Source organism: Podarcis raffonei, chromosome 4 (assembly GCF_027172205.1).
Source record: "Podarcis raffonei isolate rPodRaf1 chromosome 4, rPodRaf1.pri, whole genome shotgun sequence".
In the NCBI taxonomy this organism is placed as follows: Eukaryota; Metazoa; Chordata; class Lepidosauria; order Squamata; family Lacertidae; genus Podarcis; species Podarcis raffonei.
In genome coordinates this window covers 18,653,691-18,680,927 of record NC_070605.1, presented here as the reverse complement: position 1 = coordinate 18,680,927, position 27,237 = coordinate 18,653,691, and the positions used below count along the sequence as shown (strand labels likewise).

Below are 27,237 nucleotides of genomic sequence, written 5' to 3'. Positions count from 1 at the left end.
GGAGGAGCTAGCTCGGAGGCAGGGGGGCGGGGTTCAGGACGCTTGTCGCGAGATGGGCCTTGCCTTGCGCGTGCGCGCCCGGAAAGAGGCGGGGTTATTTCTCTCTACCTCCCCGCTCCCAATAGCCGCGGCGCTATGAAAACTGGAGGCGTTGCGTCGTAGGCCGCGCGCCGGGAAGGAGGGTAAGAGCGCGGGAAGCGTGAGGCGCCGCGTGAGGCGGCATCAGGGGAGCTGGGGCTCAGGTAGAGGCTGCGGCCTAGTCCGCCCGTTCCCGCCCTCCGCGGGAGAAGTTTCGCTTTTGAAGTAGAATTCAGACATCTTCCCCATCCCCCACGCCCAAAATAGCCTGCGCCTCCAGGGAAAGAAAGGAAATAACTGGACCAAAAAGAAAAGGGTCTCTTCCCACGCGCAGAAGGCTGCGTGTCTTGCGTAAGACGCTTGTTCCATTGATTCCTCCCTCACGTCGAGGCTGCAGTAGAGTCCACAGAAGTGTAAGGGCCCACGGAAGACATCTAGTCGAGCCCCCTGCAATGCAGGAAACTTTTGCCCAATACGGGGCTCGATCTCATGGCCCTGACTGAGATTTAAGAGCAGCCATAGGCAAACTCAAAGGGACGCGGGTGGCGCTGTGAATTAAACCACAGAGCCTAGGACTTGCCGATCAGAAGGTCGGCGGTTCGAATCCCCGCCACAGGGTGAGCTCCCGTTGCTCGGACCCTGCTCCTGCCAACCTAGCAGTTCGAAAGCACGTCAAAGTGCAAGTAGATAAATAGGTACCACTCCGGCGGGAAGGTAAACAGTGTTTCCGTGTGCTGCTCTGGTTTGCCAGAAGCGGCTTAGTCATTCTGGCTACATGACCCAGAAGCTGTACGCTGGCTCCCTCGGCCAGTAAAGCGAGATGAGCGCCGCAACCCCAGAGGCGGCCATGACTGGACCTAATGGACCTTTACCTTTACCTATAGGCAAACTCGGCCCTCCAGATGATTTTCGCCTACAACTCTCATCATTCCTAGCTAACAGGACCAGCGGTCAGAGATGATGAGAATTGTAGTCTCAAAACATCTGGAGGGCCAAGTTTGCCTATGCCTGTTTAAGAGCCTCGCGCTCTAGTACCCACGGAGCTACCCCAAGGAGTCGTTTTCTACCCATAGAGGATGTTGCCTGCCGTGTCTCTCCATGAGTCTCTGCTTTGGCAAGTGCCTCTTTCCAGGGGAAAAGCAGCTGGTGTTTCTATTTGGGTGTGATCAATCTGTCACCCCGGGACTTAAGCAGAAACAGTTTGTTTGTTTGTTTGTTTGTTTGTTGCTTTCATTAGCCTCTTTCCCGCAGAGTGGCCCAAAGTGGCTTGCCTGAAGGTTGGTTAAGAACCTTTGATGGAAATCTAAAAGCACAGCTGAATAGATAAAAGACAGTGCTAGAAGAGGTCACAGAGTGTGTACGGAGGGGGAAGGAGCCACCCGGAAGGCCTGATCTTGTATTTGCATCTTCCTCACCTCATGTGGTGGTTGCCTGCTGTGTCTCTTCATGATGCAGTGTTCTGGCTGTGCCGCTTCCTGAATAAGCCTCTGGCATCGCCATGATCCATTTGATCACCCTTCACATTAAGATTAAAGTTGAATTAGCTGCCCATAGTAGAGGCTGCCTGCTGTGTATCTGCTAATCAAGTATCTGGAATTCCATGGACTGTGATCATTATATCACGCCTCATGCCAGACATCTCAGCAGAATCATCTACCTACAGGGGAAGTTGCTTGCTGTGTCCATGCATGAGTTCTGCCTAGTTTTGATGTGCTTATCTTTTAGGGCCTCCTTTGTTGTCCCATTGGTGCCAGGCAAAATAATTTTAAAAAGAAACTAACAGGCCTTTTAGACTTAATTTTGATTATTGTTATTAATCTGGATCTTACAATTTTGTTGCCTTTATGGTCTGTATGTTTTACAATCAGTTTTATTTGTTTTACCTATATTTTTATTGTTTCGGGGTTTTTTCTTTTATATAAACGCCTATTACATAATAGGTATTCCTATTGAATGATGTTTTAATTTTTTTATAATAAACAAACAAATAATGTTTCATTTGTTGGAGCAAAACTCAATAGATGTGCTTCCAAAATACTTAAACAACACTTCACGTTTGCAAAACACTCCAGCATCACTTGAATTGAGCATTATGGAAAGGGAAAGAAGCTACCCAATTTCCTTCTTTCTCTTCCTATTGTGTTTTTGCAGGATACAGTAAGCGAGACACTGCTAGCATTTGCTGCAAAAGCTTGACTCAGGAGAAATAAAACACTTGTCCTTTTCCCCTCTGTAGAAGGAAATGAAGTACAGTAGTACCTCGGGTTAAGAACTTAATTAGTTCCAGAGGTCCATTCTTAACCTGAAACTGTTCTTAACCTGAGGTACCACTTGAGCTAATGGGGCATCCCGCTGCCGCTGTGCCGCCGCCACACGATTTCTGTTCTCATCCTGAAACAAAGTTCTTAACCCGAGGTACTATTTCTGGGTTAGCAGAGTCTGTAACCTGAAGCGTCTGTAACCTGAAGCATCTGTAACCCAAGTTACCACTGTAGTTTTTATTCAGCATGAGATTTTTTCCTCAAAAAAGACCAGTAGTGTTTAGCTGCTGCTTCCTGCAAAGGCCCAATGGAAAGGGAGAAAAACAAAGCTTTACTTCTACCCCCAAGTTCTGTGTGATAGAAAAAACCCCAAAAAACAATCTTACTGCCACTGTCAACCTCCACAGAGGATGAAGAAGAAAAGAATGTTTTCTCAAAAAGCAAGCATGAGTTTTAGTGAATGCTTAGAGGTGCATGTCATTGGTGAGGAGGCAGGTGCAGTTAAACTCTGCTTGTGCATTGATCATTCCATTAGGTGTGATTGGATCATTCTGCCATTTTCTATGCCAGGATCCCAGAATGGAGGAGGCTTCCCGTTCTCACTGTATGATTCATAGTGCCTTTCAAATCTTTCTGGGGATAGGTAATTCTGCCTCAGTCCATTCCAGAGGATATGTTTGGATAGATCAGTTACTGTAGATACCAAGATTGCAGTAGAATTGCATGATCTCAAAAGAGGAATGCCAGTCAAAATTTTGAGTCACCACGCCTTAGCTTGTCTTCCTCCATAGGTGGGGCTGTCACTTTTCAAGGTGAGGCTTCAAAGAAATGCGCAGAAAAACCAGTAATTTCTTTATGACCAACAGAAAACCAACGTTGTCACAAAGACCAAGTTTATGTGTTCTTAGGGCTGCAGGTTTTCTAAAGGAAACTTAGAGGGACTTTCTTTTGTGTGTAGACAACATACATAGGCCATGCTGTTTATGACTTTATGCTGTTATTGTAACAAATATTAAATAAGTTTCAATACAAAGCAGTTGTATGCATGTTTACTCAGGAGAAAGTCCTATTGTTTCAATGGAGCTAAGTGTCTTTAGAGCTGTAACCCGAGGTGTTTGTAACCTGAGGTACTACTGTATCAGTTTTATACTTTGCCTATAGATTGTCATTGAGTCTTTTCCTTTTTTGGATGTTACTCTCAGGTCCTGACTCTGAATCTCCTTTTTTCAGTCTCTTAATGTTCAGTGGTACAGCTGCACTGTTGAACTGTGAGGAGTCCTGTGGGTTTGGGGCGCCGGTATGATTGCAGAGATGAGGCCTGCTACTTCCACGTAAGTCCCCTGCTAATATTTTGTCTCCCTTTGTGTGAATCCTTTTATAGAATTGAGTCTGTATGGTTGTAGAGTTCAAGGAGTGCAACTTCTAACTTTTGCAAAATGCTTCATTGTCGTATAATCGCATAGTAACAGTGTTACGTTTCCCCCCCATGTTCGCTTTAGGGATGATGAAGAAAATGCTACATTTAAAATTTTGGTTGCTACGGACATTCATCTTGGGTACTTGGAGAAGGATGCTGCACGTGGAAATGATACGTTTGTAACATTTGATGAAATATTGAAACTTGCTCAAGATAATGAGGCAAGGCAGTTTTATAACACTTTGTAAGGTTAGCATCAAGGGACCAGTATTTTCTAGAAATCAGTGTTTTTATGTGGCAACAGCTCTGTGTGTACCATGTAATCCATGGCAATGTGTAGGCCAGGGATGGGGAACTGTTGTCCCTTAGATTGTTGCTGAACTGCACCTTCCCTCATCCCTCTGGACCACTGGGCCATCTGACTGATGCTGAAGGGAGCTGGATTTAACACAGGTTCCTCATCCTGAGTGCCTTCAACCATAAGCAAGGATTGGAATAGTAATGAAGGGCTACATGTGGCAGGATATTTTACTTAAATGGCTTCAGAGATGTGACGTGTTGCGGAAAATGTTCATAAATTGTTGAAATACAGATGGGGACATTGTGGGAATAGTAATGTGGTTCTGCCAATGCATCAGTTTCTTGAAATTTCACTGTAATATATAATGTATTATAGCTGATTTTAAAAAATGAATATATTAATTTTACAGAGTTACAAACTTAAATATTTATTACTCAGTATAAATTCCTGGATAAATTTGCCGTTTTATGTACTGTTCTCTGTTTAATGACTTTTTTGAGGCTAATCAGTGCTGAAAGAGCAAGATTAATTTTGATTATTTAAATTTTGTTTGCACTGTTAATTGCTTTTAGGTAACCAAAAACTGCTCAGAGAAATTTAGCTGTTTAATATGATGTATATAATATTATTATGAATAATGAATACAATAATAATGTAATACTGCCAATTTATTTATTTATTAATGCTCTTTGCAAAGGTGTATGGTTTTACAAAACTGAAGTAAAAAATTATAAATGGAAATGGTTTTCAATATTTTAAAATAGCTTTTCCCTTTCCTTTTTATAGGTGGATTTTCTTTTATTAGGAGGCGATCTCTTTCATGAAAACAAACCTTCCAGAAAAACATTACATACTTGCTTAGAATTATTAAGGAAATATTGTATGGGCGACCGTCCTATACAGTTTGAAATTCTGAGCGACCAGTCAGTTAATTTTGGTTTTAGCAAGTAGGTATCTTTATGATAAAACTGACTATCATAGTTGTAATGTTTTCTAAATTGAGTTTAATAAATGATAGTAATTATTCTGTGGCCATTCATTTATGGCATGTTTCAGTGTAAAAAGTGATGACTTGAGCTGTGATATTTCTGTTTATAAAGGAACTTAAACTTTGCTCTCCTGTTCAGGTTTCCTTGGGTGAACTACCAAGATGACAATCTCAACATTTCTATTCCAGTTTTTAGTATTCATGGCAACCATGATGATCCAACAGGGGTAAGAATGTTATACAAAAGTTGATAACTAGTAGGCTAAATGAATTATTGGATATGACAAACCTTCAGAAGATTAGTAAAGAGTTTAAACATCAGAATCAAGCAAACATTTACACATTGATGTCCTTACAGTACAGCCCTAATAATGTCTACTTAGAAGTAAGTCCTGTTGAGGTCATTAGGACTTCCAGGTAATTTGGGTTAGGATTGTAGCCTTAGTGAGATTGCAGCATTGGTGCCTAGGTAAACTACTGTCTTAATTCTTGTATGAAACGGTTGTGGTGGCTTACATTGTAATGTTGAAATAGTTGCATTGAGGTTTTTAAATGATTTATACTTTTTAAGAAGGCATAAACTTGTTACATGAGGTGCTGAAAATGCGGTTGATGGGGCTCTGTGTTTCCTTTGTTGGCCTAGGATAAAACATGCTTTTTAATGGCATAAACATATACACTTACCATGTAATCAATTCTAGTTTATCCTCTTAAGGTCCACAAAGATATTAGTACTTAGCATTTTAAATATCTTTTATGTCTACATAGATCTCTGTTCATTGTTTGTGGCCTATTGATGGCCTGAAGAAGGAGGGAAAAGAATCAATTCCACTTTACAAAAGCTTTCTTGCCCAGATGCCTAGCCCTAGAGGCTGTTACAGGCACCCGGCTAGTAGCTATTTATAAGCCTAGTTTAGCTGATCTGGAAAAGAATACAAGATTTTTCCCCCTTAAGTGCTTTACATTGGTTGGGAAACCTGTGTTCCTCTGCTTGTTGCTGGACTATTATAATCCCTGGCTGGCTGTGACTAATGGGAATTGTAGTCCAACATTTGCTGGACCACATTTTCCTCATCTGTACTTCATGTGTTTCTGGACTAAATGGTGACCAAGCCAACCTTTGATAAACAAATGCTAATTGTAGATATTCCTTCATCTATCTTACAGGCAGATGCCCTTTGTGCTTTGGACATCTTAAGTTGTGCAGGACTCGTTAATCATTTTGGACGATCACCATCTGTAGAGAAGATAGACATTAGTCCTGTTTTGCTTCAGAAGGGCAGTTCCAAAATTGCTCTTTATGGATTAGGTATGCTATTTTTTTTGGAATGGTGGCAAGGCTTTAATGAAACCGTAACATCTTGGAGCAACATCAGGTCTGGCCTGAAGATGGCGAATTTTATTTATTAGAATTAGCTTTATGATCCTGGGGTGTAAGATTAGTGGAGTTTGATTTGGAAAACCTTAAGTCTGTTGACCAGTATTTATGGTTTTCACCAAATGAGGGAAACCTAGGTTTGATGTCTCAAAAGTTTATAGTAAAACAAATAGCTCTTTCCATTATACTTGTCAGTAAATCAAAGGGGGAAAAGATGGCAAGCAATGAGTGCATTAAAAGTGCTTTGCATTTAATAATTACATTATTTGTGGCTCATTGAAAACCCTATACATTATTATTATTATTTAATTAAATACTGACTTTCCCCCTCTGTCTTCCTGGTTCTTTAGTGCTGGCCTGCTTGCCATCTCCTTGACCACATTTTCCTATTTCTTTCATTCTCCTACTTTTCTACAGAAACCTGAGTGCCGTTGCCAATACAACTATGTGGAAGTCACTCAAACACCTGTTGTTTTTTAAAATCAAGTGGTGTATTTAAATTTTACTAAACAAATACAGTGGTACCTCAGTTTTTGAATTTCTCCATTAACAAACATTTTGGTTTTTGAATGCTCTAAACCCGGAAGTAAACGCTTCGGTTTTTGAACACACCTTGGGAGTCGAACATGCCGCACAGCTTCCACTGGGTGAAAGATCCTGAGGCCTAGCTGTCGGCTATTGAGTTTTCGGTTTCTGAAAGTTTCAGAACTCGAACGGTCTTCTGGAATGGATTGTGTTTGAAAAACGAGGTACCACTGTAAAAGGAAGTTCATGTAGATTGCAGATGTGAGGCAAAGTGGCCTGAGCTGGTAGATAGCACAGTGTAGGAATACAGCAAGCTAGATTGTCCATCTAGAGCAGTATTGTCTACATTGACTGGCAGCAGCTGTCCAAGAATTCAGATAGGATTCTCTCGAACCAGGGACCTTCTGTGTGCAAAACAGATGCCTCACTTCTGAGCTACAGCACTTCCCCAAAACAGAACAATAAACTCTCGAGCACATGGTTCCGGAACCTATTTTCCCCCAGATTTCTCTGCTGTTGCTTTGGCCTGCCAATTTATCGTTAGCATGTTTTCCCTGCTTTGCTTCCATCCAGCACTTGCATTTCTTTTAGAAACTGTTCAGGGGGCGGGGGCGGAATCAGGTTTTAAATATTCTAGAAACCTAAACAGTTGAGATTGCCACTCTCCTTTTAATCAGGCTTGATAATAAATACTTTGGCAGTAGGCAGCCACTTCCTGCCCAACTCACCAAGCTCAGGGCTCCCTCCTTCACTGGATGCCATAGCTCATGGGTAGGCAAACGAAGGCCCGGGGGCCGGATCTGGCCCAATCGCCTTCTGAATCCGGCCCACGGACGGACCGGGAATTAGCGTGTTTTTACATGAGTAGAATGTGTCCTTTTATTTAAAATGCATCTCTGGGTTATTTGTGGGGCCTGCCTGGTGTTATTTACATGAGTAGAATGTGTCCTTTTATTTAAAATGCATCTCAGGGTTATTTGTGGGGCATAGGAATTCGTTCATTTTTTTTTCTCCAGAATATAGTCCGGCCCCCCACAAGGTCTGAGGGACAGTGGGACTGGCCCCCTACTGAAAAAGTTTGCTGACCCCTGCCATAGCTCCTTACCGTGTTTCTTTGACTAGGACACACAGCACTGGTCTGGGGGCTACCAGCCTTTACTTTGTCCTGAGTGCAGCCTCGGGAGTTCTGCTCTGTGCCATTTTTGGACAGGAAACTCAGTGCAGCAGCTTGGGAGGGCAGCGATGACTGTGTAGGAAAGTGTCGGATGCCTCTTGGCTGCTGACCCAGGACATGCTACTTGCTGAAAGTGAATATGTAAGTGGCAAATTGCAAGGTAGTTTTAGACCTTTTCTAAACATTGGCGACTTTAATACAAACCGTTGGGCTGGCAAGGATAATTTAGTCCAACCTCTTGCCAATGAAGGAAGTCTATTAGTGCAGTACTGTATGTCATTTTCATGGTATTTCATCACAAACAACTCACTACAAGGTAATTATTATGTCTGTTCCAGGATCTATTCCAGATGAGAGGCTTCACAGAATGTTTGTGAACAAGCAAGTAACTATGCTGAGACCAAAGGAAGATGAAGATAGTTGGTTTAATCTGTTTGTAATTCACCAGAACAGGTACTGATGTTGTGTTTTTGTATATTCTGTTGGCCAAGAGGGGCTGGGACAACCCAGTCACATGGGTGAGGTACAAATGATGATGATGAAATTTGTACCTTTCTCTCCCCCCTCAACTCTGCTCTGCCTTGCTTTAAAGTTGTCATTTTGCTTGTTCTTTGATGACAGAAAAAAGATGATGGACTACGATGCTAGCTCTGCACAGCTGATGTGAATATAGAGTACTTTTCTGCTTTTGGAGGGACATAAATAATAACCTTAGGCAACAGGTTTTAACTCTTTAATAGGGAAGGTCTAAAGTACCGTAATCCTTAGGGTAAGGAACAGTTGCTCTTAGCAATTTGAAAAATAAACAACTTTTGTTTATGTGGGATCCAAAGTGCTCATTTGAATGACGGCTTGCTCTTGTCAAGTGAGTAACTTTTTCTGTTACCTGTGTTTATAAATAACAATGGATAAATTTTGCTTTTCATTCTGGCTCCTTGGTGTGGATGAGTCACTTTTGATTATGCAGAAAACGAGGTTCAGTGGTGGTAGGATTGCATAAGGCTATGGGGGACTTGATCTGGGGACTTAGCAATAGGACCCAAGTGTCCTAATCTCTGAGTCAACAAAGCAGCTTGCAGGTGGAAGGAGTTGCTGGGCTATTTTCCTGTGCTTCAGTGCTACCCTTATAATGGCCCTCTTACCTTTGACCGTTTTTTATCTGTCTGCAACCTGAACTTCTGTCTGTCCTACAGCTTTAATTTAATTTGCTTTTCCTTACCTTTTGAAAATTGTACCTGATACACATGTTTTTGCAGTTGTTAAAGTGGAATTAAATATTTTATAAACACACATTTTAACTGGAATATTTTAGTTTAATATCAGTGTAAAACCACCTCCTCAGTTTTGCAATTACGTTTGTATGTTTCCTTTTGTACAGGAGCAAACATGGTGCCACAAATTATATTCCGGAACAGTTTCTAGATGATTTTATTGACCTTGTAATTTGGGGTCATGAGCATGAATGTCAAATAGCTCCTGCCCGAAATGAACGACAACTTTTCTATGTGTCTCAGCCAGGAAGTTCAGTGGTCACATCTTTGTCACCAGGAGAAGCTGCCAAAAAGTATGTACTTAGGTTTTATTTATTATTTTGTCTGGTTTACTAAATGAGATATTGCAAATTACCATATTTTTCCGTCTATAAGATGCCCCCATGTATAAGATGCCCCCTATTTTTGCGGCAACAACCAATCACCAGTCCACCCTCGGCACTATCCATGTATAAGATGCCCCCTAATTTTTGACATTTTTTAAAGGAAAAAAACCTAGTCTTATACACGGAAGAATATGATATTCTTTGCTTGCTCTCACCCTTTTGGCTTGTTTATAAGGTGAAAGCAGGGGACTATAATTTTTATTCCTGGTATTAAGGGGAAACTAGTGAGGAATTAGAAGATCTCCCCATCCCTTAAGCCCTGCCCCTTAGTTTTAGCTGCTTGCTCCTACCTGTGTCCCATAATCTGCTCAGCTTTGAAAACGCTGTTCTAGAGAAGACTTCAGGGCGCTCTCACTGTGACAGATGGCAATTCCTGTTGTCACAGTACTAGGACTATCTTGCACCTCCCTTCCTACAATTTCAGTGATTTACCAAAGGGTCCAGGACCTGGCTTGACTTGTGGCTGCTGACTCCCCAGTAGTACTATCTGTTCTTGGTACAAGCATGCCACATACCATTCAGCTGAAATGTCTACAAGAAGGGAGAAGGCACTGAGCCTCTTGTCTGTGTCCCCTGTTTTTCCCCAGTGGTGGAACTGGACTGACATAAAGTGGCAGATAGAGAGGGCTGGGCTAAGGAGAACAAGCTCTGCATTGTTCCAGTCCTGGCCAGGAAGGGCGGGGTATAAATATATTATTATTATTATTATTATTATTATTATTATTATTATTATTATTTGTGGACCCTCCCCTAATAGTGATCTTGTAAATTAGAAAATTGAACCATAACTGATTTCTTTGCTATGCTCCTTTGAAACAAACAAACAAGCAAACACATTCAGAATCTTAGTAGCAGAATAGCCTCATGGGCACCAGCAACCCTTAATCCAAATGGCTATGGAGCAATTCACCCAGAGACATGGAGAACTGCACAGGAAATTTTTGCCACGCAAGGTGCAGAGTGAGAGAATCTGGCATTTCTTTCATTTCTTTCCTCAAGTAAAGGAAGGAAAGATGGTGGGCCAGTTATTATTGGAGGAGGCCCTGTTCTCTAGGGCTAAGAGGCAGTCTCTGGTATAACTTCTGGAGGAGACTGGACTGCCTTTGGCTCAAGTCCCCGTTCAACTTCCTACCTTCTGACGAAAGACAGACCTCGAGGAGCTCATGCACTGGCCTGAGAACCAAATAATAATTAAAAATAGAGAGAGAGAGAGAAAAGGAAAGAGGTCTGTGCCATCCAAGATGCAGAGTGCAAGAATCTGCCATTGTTGTTCTCTTCTCAAGAGAAGATAATACAAGTACCGTATTTTTTGCTCTATAAGACTCACTTTTTCCCTCCTAAAAAGTAAGGGGAAATGTGTGTGCGTCTTATGGAGTAGATGCAGGCTGCGCAGCTATCCCAGAAGCCAGAACAGCAAGAGGGATTGCTGCTTTCACTGCGCATCAATCCCTCTTGCTGTTCTGGCTTCTGAGATTCTGAATATTTTTTTCTTGTTTTCCTCCTCCAAAAACTAGGTGCGTCTTGTGGTCTGGTGCGTCTTATAGAGCGAAAAATACGGTAAATAGATTTCTGTAGCTTAGGTAATGTAGCCTTGTTAAGACAGAATTGCGATTGTAGATTTACTGATGACATTTTAGACTAAAAACTGCTTGCCTGGTGCCTGTAAGTTCCCAAACCACTTGCTGAGCTGCTGAGATACTTGAGGAGGAAGGACGGGTTCTGTAATGTTGTTGATAGTGAATGCAAGGAAAATGGAAGGTCAGCTGGTCTTGGTGAAAGAAACCTGTGAAGGCAGAATAGGATTCATGATGGGATTACAGATGGCAGGTTATTTCTGTTAAAAATGTAAGTTAGATCTTTAGCTGCAATGGTCTGCATTAAGCTAAGTACGAGAAGGAGATTCTTGCACATCTCCATTCACTGAATATTTGTATAAGGACCCAGATCCATTTTGATTATTCCCAGTGTGAACTTCTCCTAGCCATGGACCTTGTCCCTGTCCACCTGTTAAGGCTTCTATAACAAGTAACAGCTTTCCATCATGTTGACAACTTTGTGAGCCTAACACTGATCATGGCTGAAATAAATTCTCAGGGTATATGCCACATTCGATTTACCCGGCTTTACTCAATGCATTCCAGACATGTTGGCTTGCTGCGCATCAAAGGCAAAAAAATGAATATGCAAAAGATTCCTCTCCAAACAGTACGGCCTTTCTACATTGAGGACATTGTTCTTGCTGACCATCCTGACATCTTTAATCCTGACAATCCTAAAGTAACACAAGCGATACAAGCTTTCTGCATGGAAAAGGTAGGAGCTGGAAAAGATAAGAGTGGGGCACGAGTCCACTCTGGTTTCAGATATTAGGAGTGCTGTCTCATTGTGTATGTGGACACTTTGTATGTGGGTTGTAATATTGTGGAATATGAATGGTTCATAATGTTTGGGGCTGTGAATAGTAGTAGTGTTGTCAAATGGATGGTGAGTGAGATTGGATGAATGATTGCATGTTGTGGGGTGTGAAATATTTATGTCATACTGGTTTGTAGTTCTTTCAACCAGATGGGCAGGGTAAAAATAATAAAAAATATTATATTATATTATTATATTAGGATATTGCCTTTGTATTCTGTTATGTGAATAATTTGATGTGGTTTTTTGCACTTAATTCTGCATGCAAACTACTCTGAGATCTTTTAGATGGTTGATAAATGGAAATAATAAAATAAATAGCCAGGTATGTGGTTTTTTTCCTTCCCATTTTTAAAGGTTGAAGCCATGTTGGACAATTCAGAAAGAGACCGTCTTGACAACCCCAGACAACCAGATAAGCCTCTAATAAGATTACGAGTAAGATGGGGCTCCTAATATGGTTTTTTTAAAAATTAAAAAGCAATGTAGCAAACATATTGTTAAACACATTACATATTTTAAAGTGCTCTTGTTCAGCATACATTTTAGGGCCTCCCTCCCCCTTCATGGAGTGGCAGTACGTGACTATCTTGTCTGCATTCCTTGAAGCAGTGGAACTGAGGCATTTGTGGGAAATAATAAGGGGTTTAAAAGCCATCTAGCTATTTAAAAAAGAGAGAACAAATGTGGTTTTTGATGTTTGAAACCATTTCTGTTTGCTTGTAAAAGCCTGCTGTTGAGATGAATTATTAAAGATGGGTATCTTGAGTGTTGTGCTGTATCGTAAACACCAGGATGGTTAGTTAGATATTCACAAGGGCATTAGACTAAACTGATGAAAATTGGATCATTTTAGATGTTTGGTTGCAGAGCCTATACCTTTAATGCTTATTTTCTTCTCTCTTTTTTGAAGGTAGATTACAGTGGAGGCTTTGAACCATTCAACATTGTGCGTTTCAGCCAAAAGTTCATGGATAGGATAGCTAATCCCAAAGATATCATACATTTTTTCAGGCACCGGGAGCAAAAAGAGAAAAATGGTAAAAGAATGAATAATGTAGCTTCTACAGAGAATTATAACAAATATTGTTGATGGGGAAAACAACATTATTCATGGAAATACTTTGGTGTGGCAACAATGTATTTGAAGCATTGCAATGCTTCTATACAACAATAATGTAGCATTGTTCTATAAGCAGAAATCCTTTTTTGACAGGATGTGTTAGTTTAATACCTCTCTGAGTATGATTTAAACATTGGGAACCAACCAATATATATCATAAAATACTAGTTACCACAGGTTAGCAATTGTTTTGTGTTAAGGTCAGATATTCACACACACACACACACACACACGGACTGTTCTTTTGAATTATTTCACCCTGCAGATATGCATTTTGCCTTACTGTAATGATAATTTGGGGTAGCAAACCATTTCTCTACATGGGCTAAAAATTGCATCGTTTTTCCTTTTTTTTAAAGATGAGATTAACTTTGGAAAACTGGTCCACAAGCCTGCATCAGAGACAACAACTTTGAGGGTAGAGGATCTTGTTAAACAATACTTCCAGACAGCTGAGAAGGTAAACTTATTATTCAGAATTTGAGGTGTTGTTTCCTTCTTGTTATCTCAGGTTGAATTTCTGGTTTTAACGCTAATTCAACAGCAGGTGCATTTTGTTTCTCAAAGCCTTATAGCTATTGATTCTTTATTCTAAGAGTCTGAAATTGTGTGGAAAGAAAAAATCTAGAAGAGAAATAGTGTTAAGTTTTTTGAGCAAAAAACCAACAGAGGCTTGTGGCCCCCAAGAAAAAGAGATGAATCATAAACAACAGCAAACCATGATGTGTTCTGATGTGTGAATTGATACCATCTGATAAACCATGGTTTGTGAGCGGATACAAAACCAGGATCAAAATCGCATAATTTGAAGCTGGTTTGCAGACCAGTTTGGGTAAACTCTTTCATCATTGCATCCAAACTGTCCAATAATAATGTCTGTTTAAATACACAAGATAAGTAAATGATCCACAAAACCAAGTCTAGGTCTTGCAGCAATCATTCCAATAGACCTGAGAAAGCACTGCAAAAACAGTTATTGAGCTTCTGCTGAGCCGTTTTTTAAAAAAAAATATTTTTATTAAAGATTTCTTAGTTTGCTGAGCTGTTGAGCTGTCTTTTGAGGAATCACCCCTGGCTCCAGCCCTCACTTACTTACTGTATTAAACTGTGTAAAAGATGACCCCCAATTTATCACTTTAAAAATTCCAGAAAAAAGGTCTCCTTATCCATGGAAAAATATGGTATGTTTTAATCTGAGGTCTGAAAACAAAGTAAGGAGCAATTGCACCTCTGTGGGGAGGGAGTTGTGCATATGACATGCCACAATGCAGAAGGCCCTGCTCTGCATTGCTACACCACAAACTGAATGGAACAATGAGCAGGGCCTCTGCAAATCTTAATACAAAGGTGGAGAACCTTTTTCTGAAGGTCAGATAGAAAAGCCTAGACTGCATAGTACAAACCATGGTTTGGTGTTACACTATGTGCTTTTGTAGTCAAGAACCATAAAGCTTAGGGCGGCGTTCAACTAAATAATTGTGTGAGCACAACCACTTCCCCCTGTGCATCCCTGCCTTTAGCCAATAATTTTCAATCACTTGCATTTCGGCTCATCTTAAGCCCCCCCCCCAGGTTACATAGTTTCACTACCCAAGAACACCAGTTGTAAATAAATCTGGGGTATTCAATGCAGTATCTTGTTTGTCTTTCTGCAAGAAAGTGCAGCTTTCCCTCCTGACCGAGAGAGGCATGGGAGAGGCAGTGCAAGAGTTTGTGGATAAGGAGGAGAAGGATGCGATTGAGGAGTTGGTGAAATTCCAGCTAGAGAAGACACAGCGGTTTCTGAAGGAACGCCATACAGATGCAGAGGAAGCTAAAATTGATGAAGAGGTTAGTATGGAGCATGGGTAGGCAAACTAAGGCCCGGGGACCGGATGCGGCCAATCGCCTTCTAAATCTGGCCTGTGGGTGGTCTGGGAATCAGCGTGTTTTTACATGAGTAGAATGTGTCCTTTTATTTAAAATGCATCTCTGGGTTATTTGTGGGGCCAGCCTGGTGTTTTTACATGAGGAGAATGTGTGCTTTTATTTAAAATGCATCTCTGGGTTATTTGTGGGGCACAGGAATTCGTTCATCCCCCCCAAAAAATGTAGTCCAGCCCCCCACAAGGTCTGAGGGACAGTGGACCGGCCCCCTGCTGAAAAAGTTTGCTGACCCCTGTATGGAGGGACTTACCTTTCTTGAAATGACAGTGGGTAGCAATATTTGGGAGAAAGAAAGGTGTTGGAACTTCACAATTATTTTCTGTAAACGTCCAATGTCCCCGCCCCACCCCCAATTCACCGTTCTGACAAGCCGATCCTTTTTACTAGCGTGTTCTGAAGGTTGGAGTATTAAAAGATAACCCAGCCCCTTAATTCATGCGACATCTTATTAAAGTGACTGAGTGGCATTGCCATTTTAAGCCACAAGATGGCAGCAAAATAGTATAAACTGGCTTTACAGAGCTGGATGCCCTCCAGTTGATTCAGACCCAACAACCTTAGTCTGAATGACTTAATAGCTGTTGGATGCATTTACCAATGTAAGTCATGAAGGTCAAGCTCTACCTATCAGCATCTCAGGATGCCCCCCCATTATTTGTTGTTTTAATAATGGAAAGAGCAAAACAGTCCCATTCTTTTTTGCCTATCTTTTTTACCCTGAAAGTGTAAAAATACATAGTTACCGTAGTTACCTTTTACCACTTTGACACAGGTGCAACGCTTTAGAGAGTCGAGAAGAAAAAACACCATGGAGGAGGACGAGGAAGTTCGAGAGGTAATTAAGCTGAAAAAATTGAAAGGATCTAAGGTGACTTGGGCCATCATAGCTGTCAACTTTTCCCTTTTCTTGCGAGGAATCCTATTCGGAATAAGGGAATTTCCCTTAAAAAAAGGGAAACGTTGACAGCTAGTTGATTGGCTTGAATAACATAGAGAGAGAGGGGGGGGGGGAGGGAGGGAGAGAGAGAGAGAACTTCTGTATGCAAGCAGTAGCTTCCATTGTGTCCAAAATGTGTATCGCAATGTGTTGACATTCATTTCAATATTTTCTCCGTTTCATATTTCTTTGGTAATAAACATGTTCCCCAAACTTTGCCCTGATCACATGGTGTTGCAAGCTGTGTTTAATTAAAACTGGAAGCAGAAGCTTCCAGACTCCTCCTCCTCAACCGACACTGAGCCCCAGTGGGAGTCTAGGCTCATCCTTGTGAAGCACAAAACTCCGACTTAGCTGCTAATACATGTTGGCTCCAGCAAAATAGATACTTTTGAGTTCTCCCCTCTCAGCTACCATCAAATCACAAATTGTATCTGTCTACATTGGCAAACCCAAAGATCCAGAGTTTTCCATCACTGCTGGATGCCGAAACACAGCTCGTAAGAGGAACAGTCTATGGGTTCTAATAGTTTTTACAAGGGATTGCCTAAAATTTGCCATCAAATCATAGATCGCCAGATTTGTTCAGCGATTTGTTGACTTTTTTTGTCATCCTTTGTAAAAAAGCATGTCTTGAATCAATGTTTCATCGTGGCAAGGAATGGATCTGTGATTCTTTACTGTGTGGTCTACCAATGTAAGCTCAAGATTTTATGGTGGTGATGGGAACCTGTGTAAAACCATGCAAATTCAAGAATATCTGTTTTAATTTTTCTGAACCTGGCAGGTGTGTCTGTGTGTGGGATGGTGGTGGTCACTTGTTCTTCCTTGCTTCCAAGAGAGAAAGAACCTTTTAAAAAGGGAACCTTTTTAAAAGGGAAGCTTTTAATATTTAATAGACTATTGTATTTTAATATTGTGTTGAAAGCTGCCCAGAGTGGCAGTATCATAAAGTATCATTAATAATAATAATAATAATAATAATAATAATAATAATAATACCAGAGAGGGTGGAGTCCATGGTGCACACTCAAAAGTTCTTGGGCTCAAAAAGGTTTTTCGGCATTGATTTAGTATTATGCCTGAACCAACCCCCTGGGGAAAGCAGATGAAACTTCGATTTTTGTTCCAGTAAGGCCGTTAATATACTTCAACATTGGTTAACACTTTTCTCTCAGGCTTTAAACAGGGCCAAAGCTCATAGATCTCAGGGAGCTTATCACGCTTCCGTCAGTAGTGATGATGACCTCATGGATGTGGCTACCTCTGGTCAAAGGGCTAATGATGATTCGGATGATGATGATTTGCCACCCAGCAGAGGAAGAGGGAGAGGTCGGGCAAGAGGCGGTAAAGGGCAGAACGTAACAGCAAGAGGAGCATCTCGACGAGGAAGAGGAGGCCAGTAGCCTTATTGTCCTTTGGAATTGCAATCCCAAGATTGTGGGATTATGATGGTGATGATAGTCATATTCATATATACATAAAGCTCAGTTTGCAAATGTGCACAGTTTGCTAGGAGAAAAAAAAGAGCTGTCTGTTACCCATGTGCCCTGTTAACCTCCAGACTGGTGGAATCCCTTCCTTGTGTGAGGAGGATGTTGTTGTTGTTTCGTCGTTTCGTCGTGTCCCGACTCTTTGTGACCCTATGTACCAGAGCACGCCAGGCACTCCTGTGAGGAGGATGCTTATGATTAAACACAGGCAGAGGCAAACTCCAGCCCTCCAGATGTTTGGGACTACAATTCCCACCATCCCTAGCTAACAAGACCAGTGGTCAGGGATGATGGGAATTGTAGTCCCAAACATCTGGAGGGCCGGAGTTTGCCTATGCCTGATTAAACAGATCAAAGAGGGAATTAGAGGTATTTCTTAAGCACACATCCATTCTATGATGATTTGCATTGGTGATTCATGGTCAATTTCCAGTTTTAAGGAAGCATTTGCTTATAGCTTTCATCTTAGATCATTTTCTCTGCCCTGGCTCTTCTCTGTCAACCCTTTTCATGCTGGGGTGATACAGACACATGTCCAAAACGCCAAACACTTGTGGCTCTTATGATTGCAAGAAACCTCTCCCTGGCCACTACTTTTTCCTTAGAGGAATTCTGTCTGCACATGCATTCACGGAAATGGCAGAGACTATCTTACATTTGCATGCACGTGCTTTCTTGAGCATGCGCTACTCTAGTTACTGCAATGCAGACCCTCTTCTTACTTCTCCAGGCCAAAATAGAGCTTCCTTTCTCAGGTACAGGCTACCATTCTTTGAGCTGGGTGTGTTGTAAAAGGCATGCATAGCGAAACAGAGGAAAGGGTCGCATCACTCTATCTGCTGCACCGTAGTGGCTCAGTTAACAATTGGAGAAATGTAAACATCTGAATATTTACTTTTCTATTACTGCAGGAGGCACTGGCCAGGACCAGATGATTAGCAGCAGAACATATAAATCTGCACCCGTTCCTACGAAGAATATGTCCATCATGGATGGTACGTTCAGAATGCAAGTGAACCCCTATATCATATTGACATGCATGTCCGAATTTGTTACTCTCTTTAATGATACCTTAAGAAAATAATCCACTTGATGTTTTTGATGTGTCATAGTGTTGTACGTGTGTCATTTTCAGAGGTTTAGTTGTCTTAGGGAGCAATCCTAGGCACAAGAAGCTGGTATAAAGCTCGCCAATGTAATTTAAGCCAGTGTAAAGTTACTCCAGATCCAAATCTGGTCCAGCGGTAGGACTGCTGCTGTTGTTTTACCTAAGCCTGGCAGATGGAAAACAGGCCTTTAATATAGTGTTCTGTGCCATGTTACCGAGACAAATGGGCTGAGGATCCAGCCTAATTTGCCAACCTTTCTGATTCTGCCCCTGCCACACCCCTATTTGGGGACTGACACTAGCCTCAGCTCAGATCAATGAGCAAGTTATTTGATGCATCTTTGACTGAGCTAGCGCTGGGAACTTAACACCAGCTGAGCTGATGATCCACTGTATCTTAAGCTGTTCATCCTGATGGATCTTTCCATAGGATTGCTCCCCTAATCTGTGGCAGCAAGAGTCTTGTGGCACATTAAAGACTCACAAATGTATTCTGGCATAAACCTTTGTTGATTAGAGTCTACTTAATCAGATGCTTGAAATGCTATTCTCAGTTGGCATGGGATGGAGGAAAAAGGGTAACAGCAATGTTACAGGTAGTTGGAAATTGAATACAAATGCATACTGTCTGTAATAATTATGTTAAAACTTAAATGTATGTAAAATAAGCACAGTCACCAGTCACAAAAGCAGTCTTGGTGATGAGAATTCAAATATCCTGGCATTGCCAAGTGAATTAACACATATAGTGGAATAGAAGCCCACTATCTCGCATTAGACCGCAAGTGATAGAACTCTTTGACATATTTTCATTCAGCAATTTCACATTGGAGTTTTCCTTTTGAAGTTCCTTTGCACTTTCACGTTAGCAGTTGAGTATCCTTAGAAGTTGATATGTTCTCTGGTTGGATTTTGCACATTTCTCTCTGATATCAGACCTGTGTCCATTTATTATCTTTTGCGTAGAGACTGACTTGGTTGTTGTGTTACGGCTCTGAAGGGCATTGTTGGCAGATGATAGTACATGTAACGTTGGAAGATAAGCAGGCGAACGTGCTCTTGATGTTGCTGCTAATTTTATTAGGTCCTGTAAAAGTTGCCCAAGTTAGATACAGGGATAAAGTTGGTGGCTGGAATTCGTTGCAGGGTGTGATCCCAAATTGTCCATTGTGTGGACTCCGTGATGGGTAATTGTTTTAGATAAGGAAGCTACAGTCATACCTCGTGTTGTGTCCGCTTCATGTTGCGTCTTTTCATGTTACGTCCCGCGGCAACCTAAAAGTACCGGAACAGGTTACTTACGGGTTTCACTGCTCATGCATGCGCAGAAGCACTAAGTCGCGCTTCGCACGTGTGCAGAAGACCAAATCACGCCACGCGCCTGCTCAGACGCAGCGCTTCGAGTTGCAGGCATTTCATGTTATGGACAGGCCTCTGGAACAGATCCCATCCGTAACACGAGGTACCACTGTACCTGCAAGCAAAGACAGGCCTACCATCTATCTTTCTCTTTCTTTCTTTCTTTCTTTCTTTCTTTCTTTCTTTCTTTCTTTCTTATTTTTTCACCACCTGTCTTTGTGATAGGGAAGCATTCTGTCCAGGATGGGCATGTTTGATAATACCTAGCTGCTACTATATATAACGTGTGTGTCAGCCTATATACGTACCTGCTTGCTTGTGGGTTAATTTGCCATTTCTCTGTAAAAAGCAATCTGATGCACAGCAGCTACTTCTAGATATGCCTTCATAGCAATTCCAGTTGTTCATACTCTGCAGGTAGTAATGGTGAATGACTAAGCTAAGAAAATAGAGCGCTGTAGGGAGCTGACCTTGCACAGGATTGTGCACTGTGATCACAATGTTAACCTGTGAAATGTAGGCTTCCCATGGAATTATCGTGGGTTGTAAGATAGTGTGATTTTCACATTTTATATTTTACGTTTAACTCTCTTGTTTTATGTCGGTTTGCTTTCTAGCAAGAGAAGTGAATAACCCACTGCTTTTTATATCTTATCAAGGTTGAATACTAGCATTCTGTATTCTGTATTCCTCTTGGCACAAGAGGATAGAGCAGCTGTTCAGGTTTTTTAAAACTTACTCATACCAGTAGCATGTCTCATTCTTATTAAGTTAATTCACAAGTATCTTGTTTTGGTGTTTTTCACCGTTTTTAATTATAAATTCCCTTGAGACAGTTGTTTGGAAGGCAATTAATAAATTGATGGAGAAAATAATAATGATGGGAATAACCGTCAATAATTCATGTTACTTGCAGTAAGTGCATTTTCAAAGCTTGCATGTTTTTTGTTGCATTTTGTGTACTTAAAAACCACTCCGTAGGATTTTTTTGTTGTGATGCTACAAATTTCCACTAAGCTCCTTTGATTAATTTATAACACCCTACAGCGAAACTTCTCACTTATAATTTATTCTAGCTTTTAAGTCATCAAGACAGCAACCTGCCCGGAATATGCCAGTCAAGAGTTATTCAGAGGTGAGTAGTTATTTCATGGATATTAAAGCAGAAGATTTCCTTTTGCCTGTTAGCAGCTTCTTTGTATATATGTATTCTTGCTTGCATGCATTTAAAATACACACACACCTCCTTTCCACTAAAAAGCAGCTCAAAATGCAAAATAAACGATTAAGTGGATTTTACTTGATATTTTGTCTAGAAAAAGGAGAGAGAATCTTACCTGTAAGCTTGTGTTTGTTTATTTCATAAAATTTATACTCTGTAAAAAACATACACCCTTAAAATGGTATGCAAAAAGATAATAAAACTGATGAAATAATAAATCGCAACCATACTTTAAAACATACAGTACTGATTAAAATTACCTAAACTTTATAAGCTTGTCCGAACAAGAATGTTTTTAGCAGGTGCTGAAAAAGAGTACAGTGACGGTCCCTGCTTGATCTTAATATGCAGGGAATTCCAAAGTGCAGGTGCTGCCACACTAAATGCGTCGGTGCTTACAAATGCGGAACAGGTATTATGTGACAGTTCTGGTAGTGCCAATTCCTCTGAGCGAAGCAGTTGAGTGAGCACATGAGGCGTAAGGCGATCTCGTAGGTAGGCTGGTCCCAAGTTGTTCAGTTTTTTATCTGTGTTACAATTACCATTAGATACTATTGTTCTTTGTCTTTCTCTTCTAGGTAATTGAAGATGATGACTCTGATTTGGAAGAAGTGTCTTTTACTCCTTCCTCCACTGCAAATCAAAGGTTAGTTAGTGCATTCATTTCCATGATCTTTTAGGTTGCTTGATAAATATGTACGAAGAAAGGAAAAGCAGAAAGGCAACAAGTACAGGAGAAGGTTGCTGAGCCCCCTGTTTTTTCAAACAATCTTTTTGTGTCGTCTAATTGCAAAAGATTCTGGGCACCTTGAAGCTTGCTCTACTTTCTTCGCCTGAAAAATGTTTTCATGTAATGAATTGTAAATTCCATCTGCCCACATTTTGCATGAGCTTCTTTATAGACAAATAAATTTTTAACCTGTGAGTATTTACCTTATTTTTCTGTGCATAACATGCCCCCATGTATAAGACGGTATGGGACTCCAAATAGAGAAAATGGGGGAAGATTGCCCCCGTGTATAAGACACCCCCCACTTTTTAGCATTAATTTTAAATAAAAAAACCTAGTCTTAAACACGGGAAAATGCGGTATTTATTTAGGCTACTTTCAGCTCACCTTTCATTCCAAAGGATACTAGGGAACAGACAAAAGTGAAATGTACACAATTGCATAAAGAATAATAAAACATAGACAGCGACATTTGGGGCAGTGTGTGTGTGTCCTGCCTCTACTTTTGAACATCTCGTTTTTGGGCAAATGCCTGAATATAGCTTACGATTTGTGTTTATCAAAGTTTGCTGAGTTCAGATGAAATGGTAAAGTGTGGTTTGCCACTAAACCAGGATCAAACGCTTCTAACTGCTGTGTGTAAAAGCAGGGACATGCTCTAAGGTGCAGGCTAATGATGCTAAACTATGATTAGTGTTTTGAACAGCCCTCTTATTTTAGCTTGTCTGTTTTTATTTTACCAAAAGGTTGCCTGGGTGTTTACAAAGAACTACTTCCAAGCATTCCCAGTAGAGGTTTCAACTTTCCCCCTTTGGTTGGAAAGTTATTTCCCCTCCTTCCCCCAATCTCTGCCATATTGCACACTGCTTGGGCATAATGAGTTCGTTACACAAATTTAGTGGCTCAGCACAAAGTGGGAAACGGCTTTACTTTTCAGCCATAATATCACTTAATTTTTAAAAGTGACCTTGCTACAAAAATATTTTCATATGGTTGTTGTTGTTTATTCGTTTATTCATGTCCGACTCTTCGTGACCCCATGGACCAGAGCACGCCAGGCACTCCTGTCTTCCACTGCCTACCGCAGTTTGGTCAAACTCACGCTGGTAGCTTTGAGAACCCTGTCCAACCATCTCGTCCTCTGTCATCCCCTTCTCCTTGTGCCCTCAATCTTTCCCAACATGAGGGTCTTTTCCAGGGAGTCTTCTCTTCTCATGAGGTGGGCAAAGTATTGGAGCCTCAGCTTCAGGATCTGTCCTTCCAGTGAGCACTCAGGGCTGATTTCCTTCAGAATGGATAGGTTTGATCTTCTTGCAGTCCATGGGACTCTCAAGAGACTCCTCCAGCACCATAATTCAAAATTTCATATGGTAACCATCTTCAAATATCTGAAGGGCTATCACATGGAAGATGGAGTAAGCTAGTTTTCAGCTGCTCCAGAAGGTAGGGCCCAAACCAATGGATTCAAGTTACAAGAAAGGAGATTCTGACTAAACATCAGGAGGAACTTTCTGGAACAGACCACCTCGGAAGCTAGCAATTTTTAAGCAGAGGTTGGATGGCCATCTGTCATGGATTCAATAGCTGTGATTCCCTCAATTTAGGGCATTAGATCACATGGCCCTTAGAGGGCCCTCCCAGCTCTATAATTATGATTCTGTGGGTAATCTCTTATTTATTTCAAATGTGATATTGATAATGTGTGACTTTCAGTGTTATGCTTTGTGATTTTTAGTGCTGTGCTTTCATTGATGGTGACCAGTATCTCCTATTTATAATGTTTAGATCGTTTGGAGCATCCGCATCTAGCAAAAGGAGCTCACAGAGCCAGGCATCGAAAGGAGTAGATTTTGAATCAGATGAGGTACAAAAATCTTTTCTCTTCAGTGCATTTCCTCTAATTTGTATATAAAATATTACTGGACGATGCCATGTATGTGTGTTTTTAAAGTTTCTTTATATGCGTTTAGTAATAAACTTTATTGTTCCTAACTTTATCTTCAAAACCTGTTCCATTATGTCCATTAGCTTGTCTCTCTGAAAAAGGGTAGTGTTCGTTTATTTATTTCATAAAATTTACATACCACTTGTAGGAAAAACCCTCCAGGCAGTTTACAGAAAAGATAAAATGGTAAAATAATCAGAAAAAATATTTGCAACCACAATTTAAAATTTACAGAAAGTTAAAACTGCAAAAAATTGACTAAGACAAATTAAAATGCCTACAGGCTTTCTGAATATCTGGGTAGGCTTATCTAAATAAGAATGTCTTCAGCAAGTGCCAAAAGGAATATAATAGGTACCTGCCTGGTCTCAATAGGCAGGGAGTTCCAAAGTGTCAGTGCTGCCACATTTAAGTCATCAAGTTCCTACAGATGCAGGGCAGGTACTGTTTGGCACTTCTAAAAGTGCCAGTTCTGCCAGTCAAAGTAGTCAGTCATTAGGTGATGGCGAGAAAACCCTGTTGAAAACGACTAACTTAAATTCATATGCTTCAGTTTTGACAGGTGAGGAAATTCCTCCTAATTAATGCCTGTCATGGCTCAAATAACCGTTGTACCCTCTTCCCCAACAACTAGGAAACAGGTTCTTCGAATAAACATTTTGCCGCTGGTTGAGCAAGGAGACATATTTCTCCTCCCTAAAGTCATTCTTCCTCAGTGAATGGTTTCAGATAACCATTGCCTCACCTGCTTCCCCACACAGCTGGCCCATATTTGGCAACTCCCTTGGGTGTCAAAATGTGCTGGGTTTCAGTCACAATCTTGGGAAGAAAGCCCCTTTCTGCACTTTTTAGTTCTTGTTTTTCTTGGTGGAATAGGGATTCTAAACAGTGATGGCGGTGCAGTACACTCCTTCAGAAATCTAGTTATTTAGTGCAGTTAACTGATGTGGGACACAGTGGTGTGACAGTCGCTGAGGTCTGGGAAGGCCACTTTCCTCTTGCCCAATTGTGGTGACTCATGCACTCTTAGGCTGGACTCCCACAGTATGGAGGATGGCAGTAAGCGTGGATTTTGCAGGCAGCTCTAATAACAGAAGAACCTGCTTTGCAACCGAGAGCAGGACCGCTGAGTCTGACATGTTGCCTCAGACAGGTCATGTGCACTCACGCCAGGAGGAATGCAACTGATAAATTTGAGGAAGTCAAGCAAGGGTTCTTAGAATTATTTTGAAGGCTGATAACAATGAGAAAGAATTGACTGGATGCTTTGGTTGGTTTTGATTGAAGTATATTTGCAGAAACAACATGGATGTTTTCCCTTGGTCTCCTTGTTGGTCAAACCTCGCAGATCCCTCTACAAAGTGCTGTATCCTAATACTTACATTCCATCTTTCCTTTTATTTTTAGTTTGACTCGGTAGTTTTGTCCAATTTCTAAATGATAACAAATTTTCTGTACTGACGCATAACTGTCTGTCCCGGTTTTTACATGCTTTGTGTCACTTCAGTGATTCTGTACTAGTTTTTGTGTTCTTGTGAAAAAGGTTCAATAAAAAATTAAATGAGATTGCTCTCCTTGGAAATGTGGCCTTGTTGATGTCTTAAACTGAAATTCTCTTATTATTTTACAGGATGATTCTGAGTTATTCAAGAGCACTTCAAGAAGAAGCAGGCGATAATTTCAGAGGCCGCTATATAGAAGGATAATACAGGGGAAAGAAAAAAACCCTCTGGAAATTCTGTAAAGGAATCTTACGATCTATGCAGCTTTTCTCCAATAATTTCACAGTTAATTACATGTTGCCTTGAAATGTTTTGCTTCCTTGATGGAGGAGTAATTGTTACTTATTCTCTATATGTAGTATCACTTAATGCAAATGACATTTCTAATAGCTGAACCATATTCCTCCCCGCCCTTGTTTAAGATAGAATAACTACTCAAAAAAGATGATGAGGCAGTGGGCCCATTGCCCAGGCCATTGCTGAGGAACAGCCAGTGATTTTTAAAATTCCATTACCTTTTTATATTACAGAGGAATAAATGAGACCTGTTCTGTAAGTGAATCGACAGTGCTCTTGCTTTCTTTGTTTCTTAAACCTTATACTTCAGTCATAGAGGGAATGCTGACAGTGTTAAGTATTAAATCCATCTTGGTTGCTTCCTGTAAGCAGGAGGCAGTAAGCAGGGCTTGCCAAGTCCTTGGATGTAAAATGTGACTTTCATTCTGAAACTGTTTATAAGCTTAAAAGTACTGTTCAGCATGAAGAATCTCAGAAAGCATAAATAGTTTTAGGGTAATGCCTTATTCTGAATGCTTTGCAACACTTTCTTAGCAATTCCACCAGCTGGCTGCATTGAGCTGGTGCTGGTTGGGTGCCTGTAATTGTAAGAAAAATTGGCAGGGATTTAATTGATATGGATAGAAAGTAGTAAATTGTGATGGTACATGGATAAAAGGCCATAGCCCCACCTGGCGTTTCTTATTTTTCAGTTCTTCCTCTGTTTTGTCTCTGCCCAAATTATGGCCATTGTTTCATTGACTTTGGAAACATCAGTCCGAAAGAAGGGTACCTGAAGATAATTTCCAACATAAAGAGCCGTGTTGGATCTGGTAAATTTTTGAGTGGAGCAGTATATTTTTACATGGAAAGTCCATTGGCAACGATGATGATATTTTTTATAGACATTTTAACTGTCTTAGAAAGACACATAGGAGAACAAATAATGTTATTTATGTGTTATGGAACTGTTAAATACTGGGGTTTTCTTAAAATTCTATATTTTTCCTTCTCATATTATCAAGATTTTGGGTGGGTTCATAATGCCTGCTTAGAATACTTCTGAATTTTGGTTTGGTCTTATCAAACACAGAAGCAGAAAAGAGGCTCTTGATTATACTGCAATAAGGAGAAAGGTACAGTGAATAGTGTCTGCATTGAAGTACTTAATTTCTTTGATTTCTCTGTGGAGTGCCTTCTGACCTGAAGCCCCAGAACCTCCCCATGTTTCATTCACAACCTGTTTCCGTCTTCTTGTTGGTCAAACCTACCAGCTAGAATAGAGATGTGTTTCAGAAACTATTATTCTGTATACAACCATTTTGCAAATAAATTTTAAAAAGCAAGGTGGGTTTAACTTTAATTGCCTATTGCCCATTTTTTATAATTGTGATTACCCTGCGTGACATAAAACAAATGGAG

At 40.7% G+C, this 27,237-nt stretch overlaps 2 protein-coding genes across 6 annotated transcripts in view; one reads left to right on the top strand and one right to left on the bottom strand.

The window, feature by feature from the left end:
* HEPHL1 (hephaestin like 1) overlaps window positions 1–27,237 on the bottom strand; it is a 160,239-nt gene that overhangs the window by 35,965 nt on the left and 97,037 nt on the right. The window lies entirely within an intron of this gene.
* MRE11 (MRE11 homolog, double strand break repair nuclease) lies at window positions 65–27,178 on the top strand. 5 transcript variants are annotated; one of them, XM_053385624.1, is made up of 21 exons: window positions 76–182; window positions 2,875–2,982; window positions 3,585–3,670; window positions 3,839–3,977; window positions 4,844–5,004; window positions 5,185–5,272; window positions 6,213–6,354; window positions 8,461–8,575; window positions 9,501–9,686; window positions 11,921–12,092; window positions 12,552–12,632; window positions 13,108–13,234; window positions 13,677–13,777; window positions 14,974–15,147; window positions 16,016–16,078; window positions 17,359–17,578; window positions 18,585–18,668; window positions 21,217–21,275; window positions 21,941–22,008; window positions 23,878–23,956; window positions 25,668–27,178. In XM_053385624.1, exons 3-21 carry the CDS (start codon window positions 3,639–3,641, stop codon window positions 25,713–25,715), a joined length of 2,139 nt encoding a protein of 712 aa, XP_053241599.1. In that variant the 5' UTR covers window positions 76–182; window positions 2,875–2,982; window positions 3,585–3,638; the 3' UTR covers window positions 25,716–27,178. The 5 variants fall into 5 exon arrangements, with proteins under 5 accessions (XP_053241596.1, XP_053241598.1, XP_053241599.1 ...); XM_053385622.1 differs by having other exon boundaries at window positions 3,570–3,670; XM_053385621.1 differs by lacking the exon at window positions 2,875–2,982 and having other exon boundaries at window positions 65–182; window positions 3,570–3,670.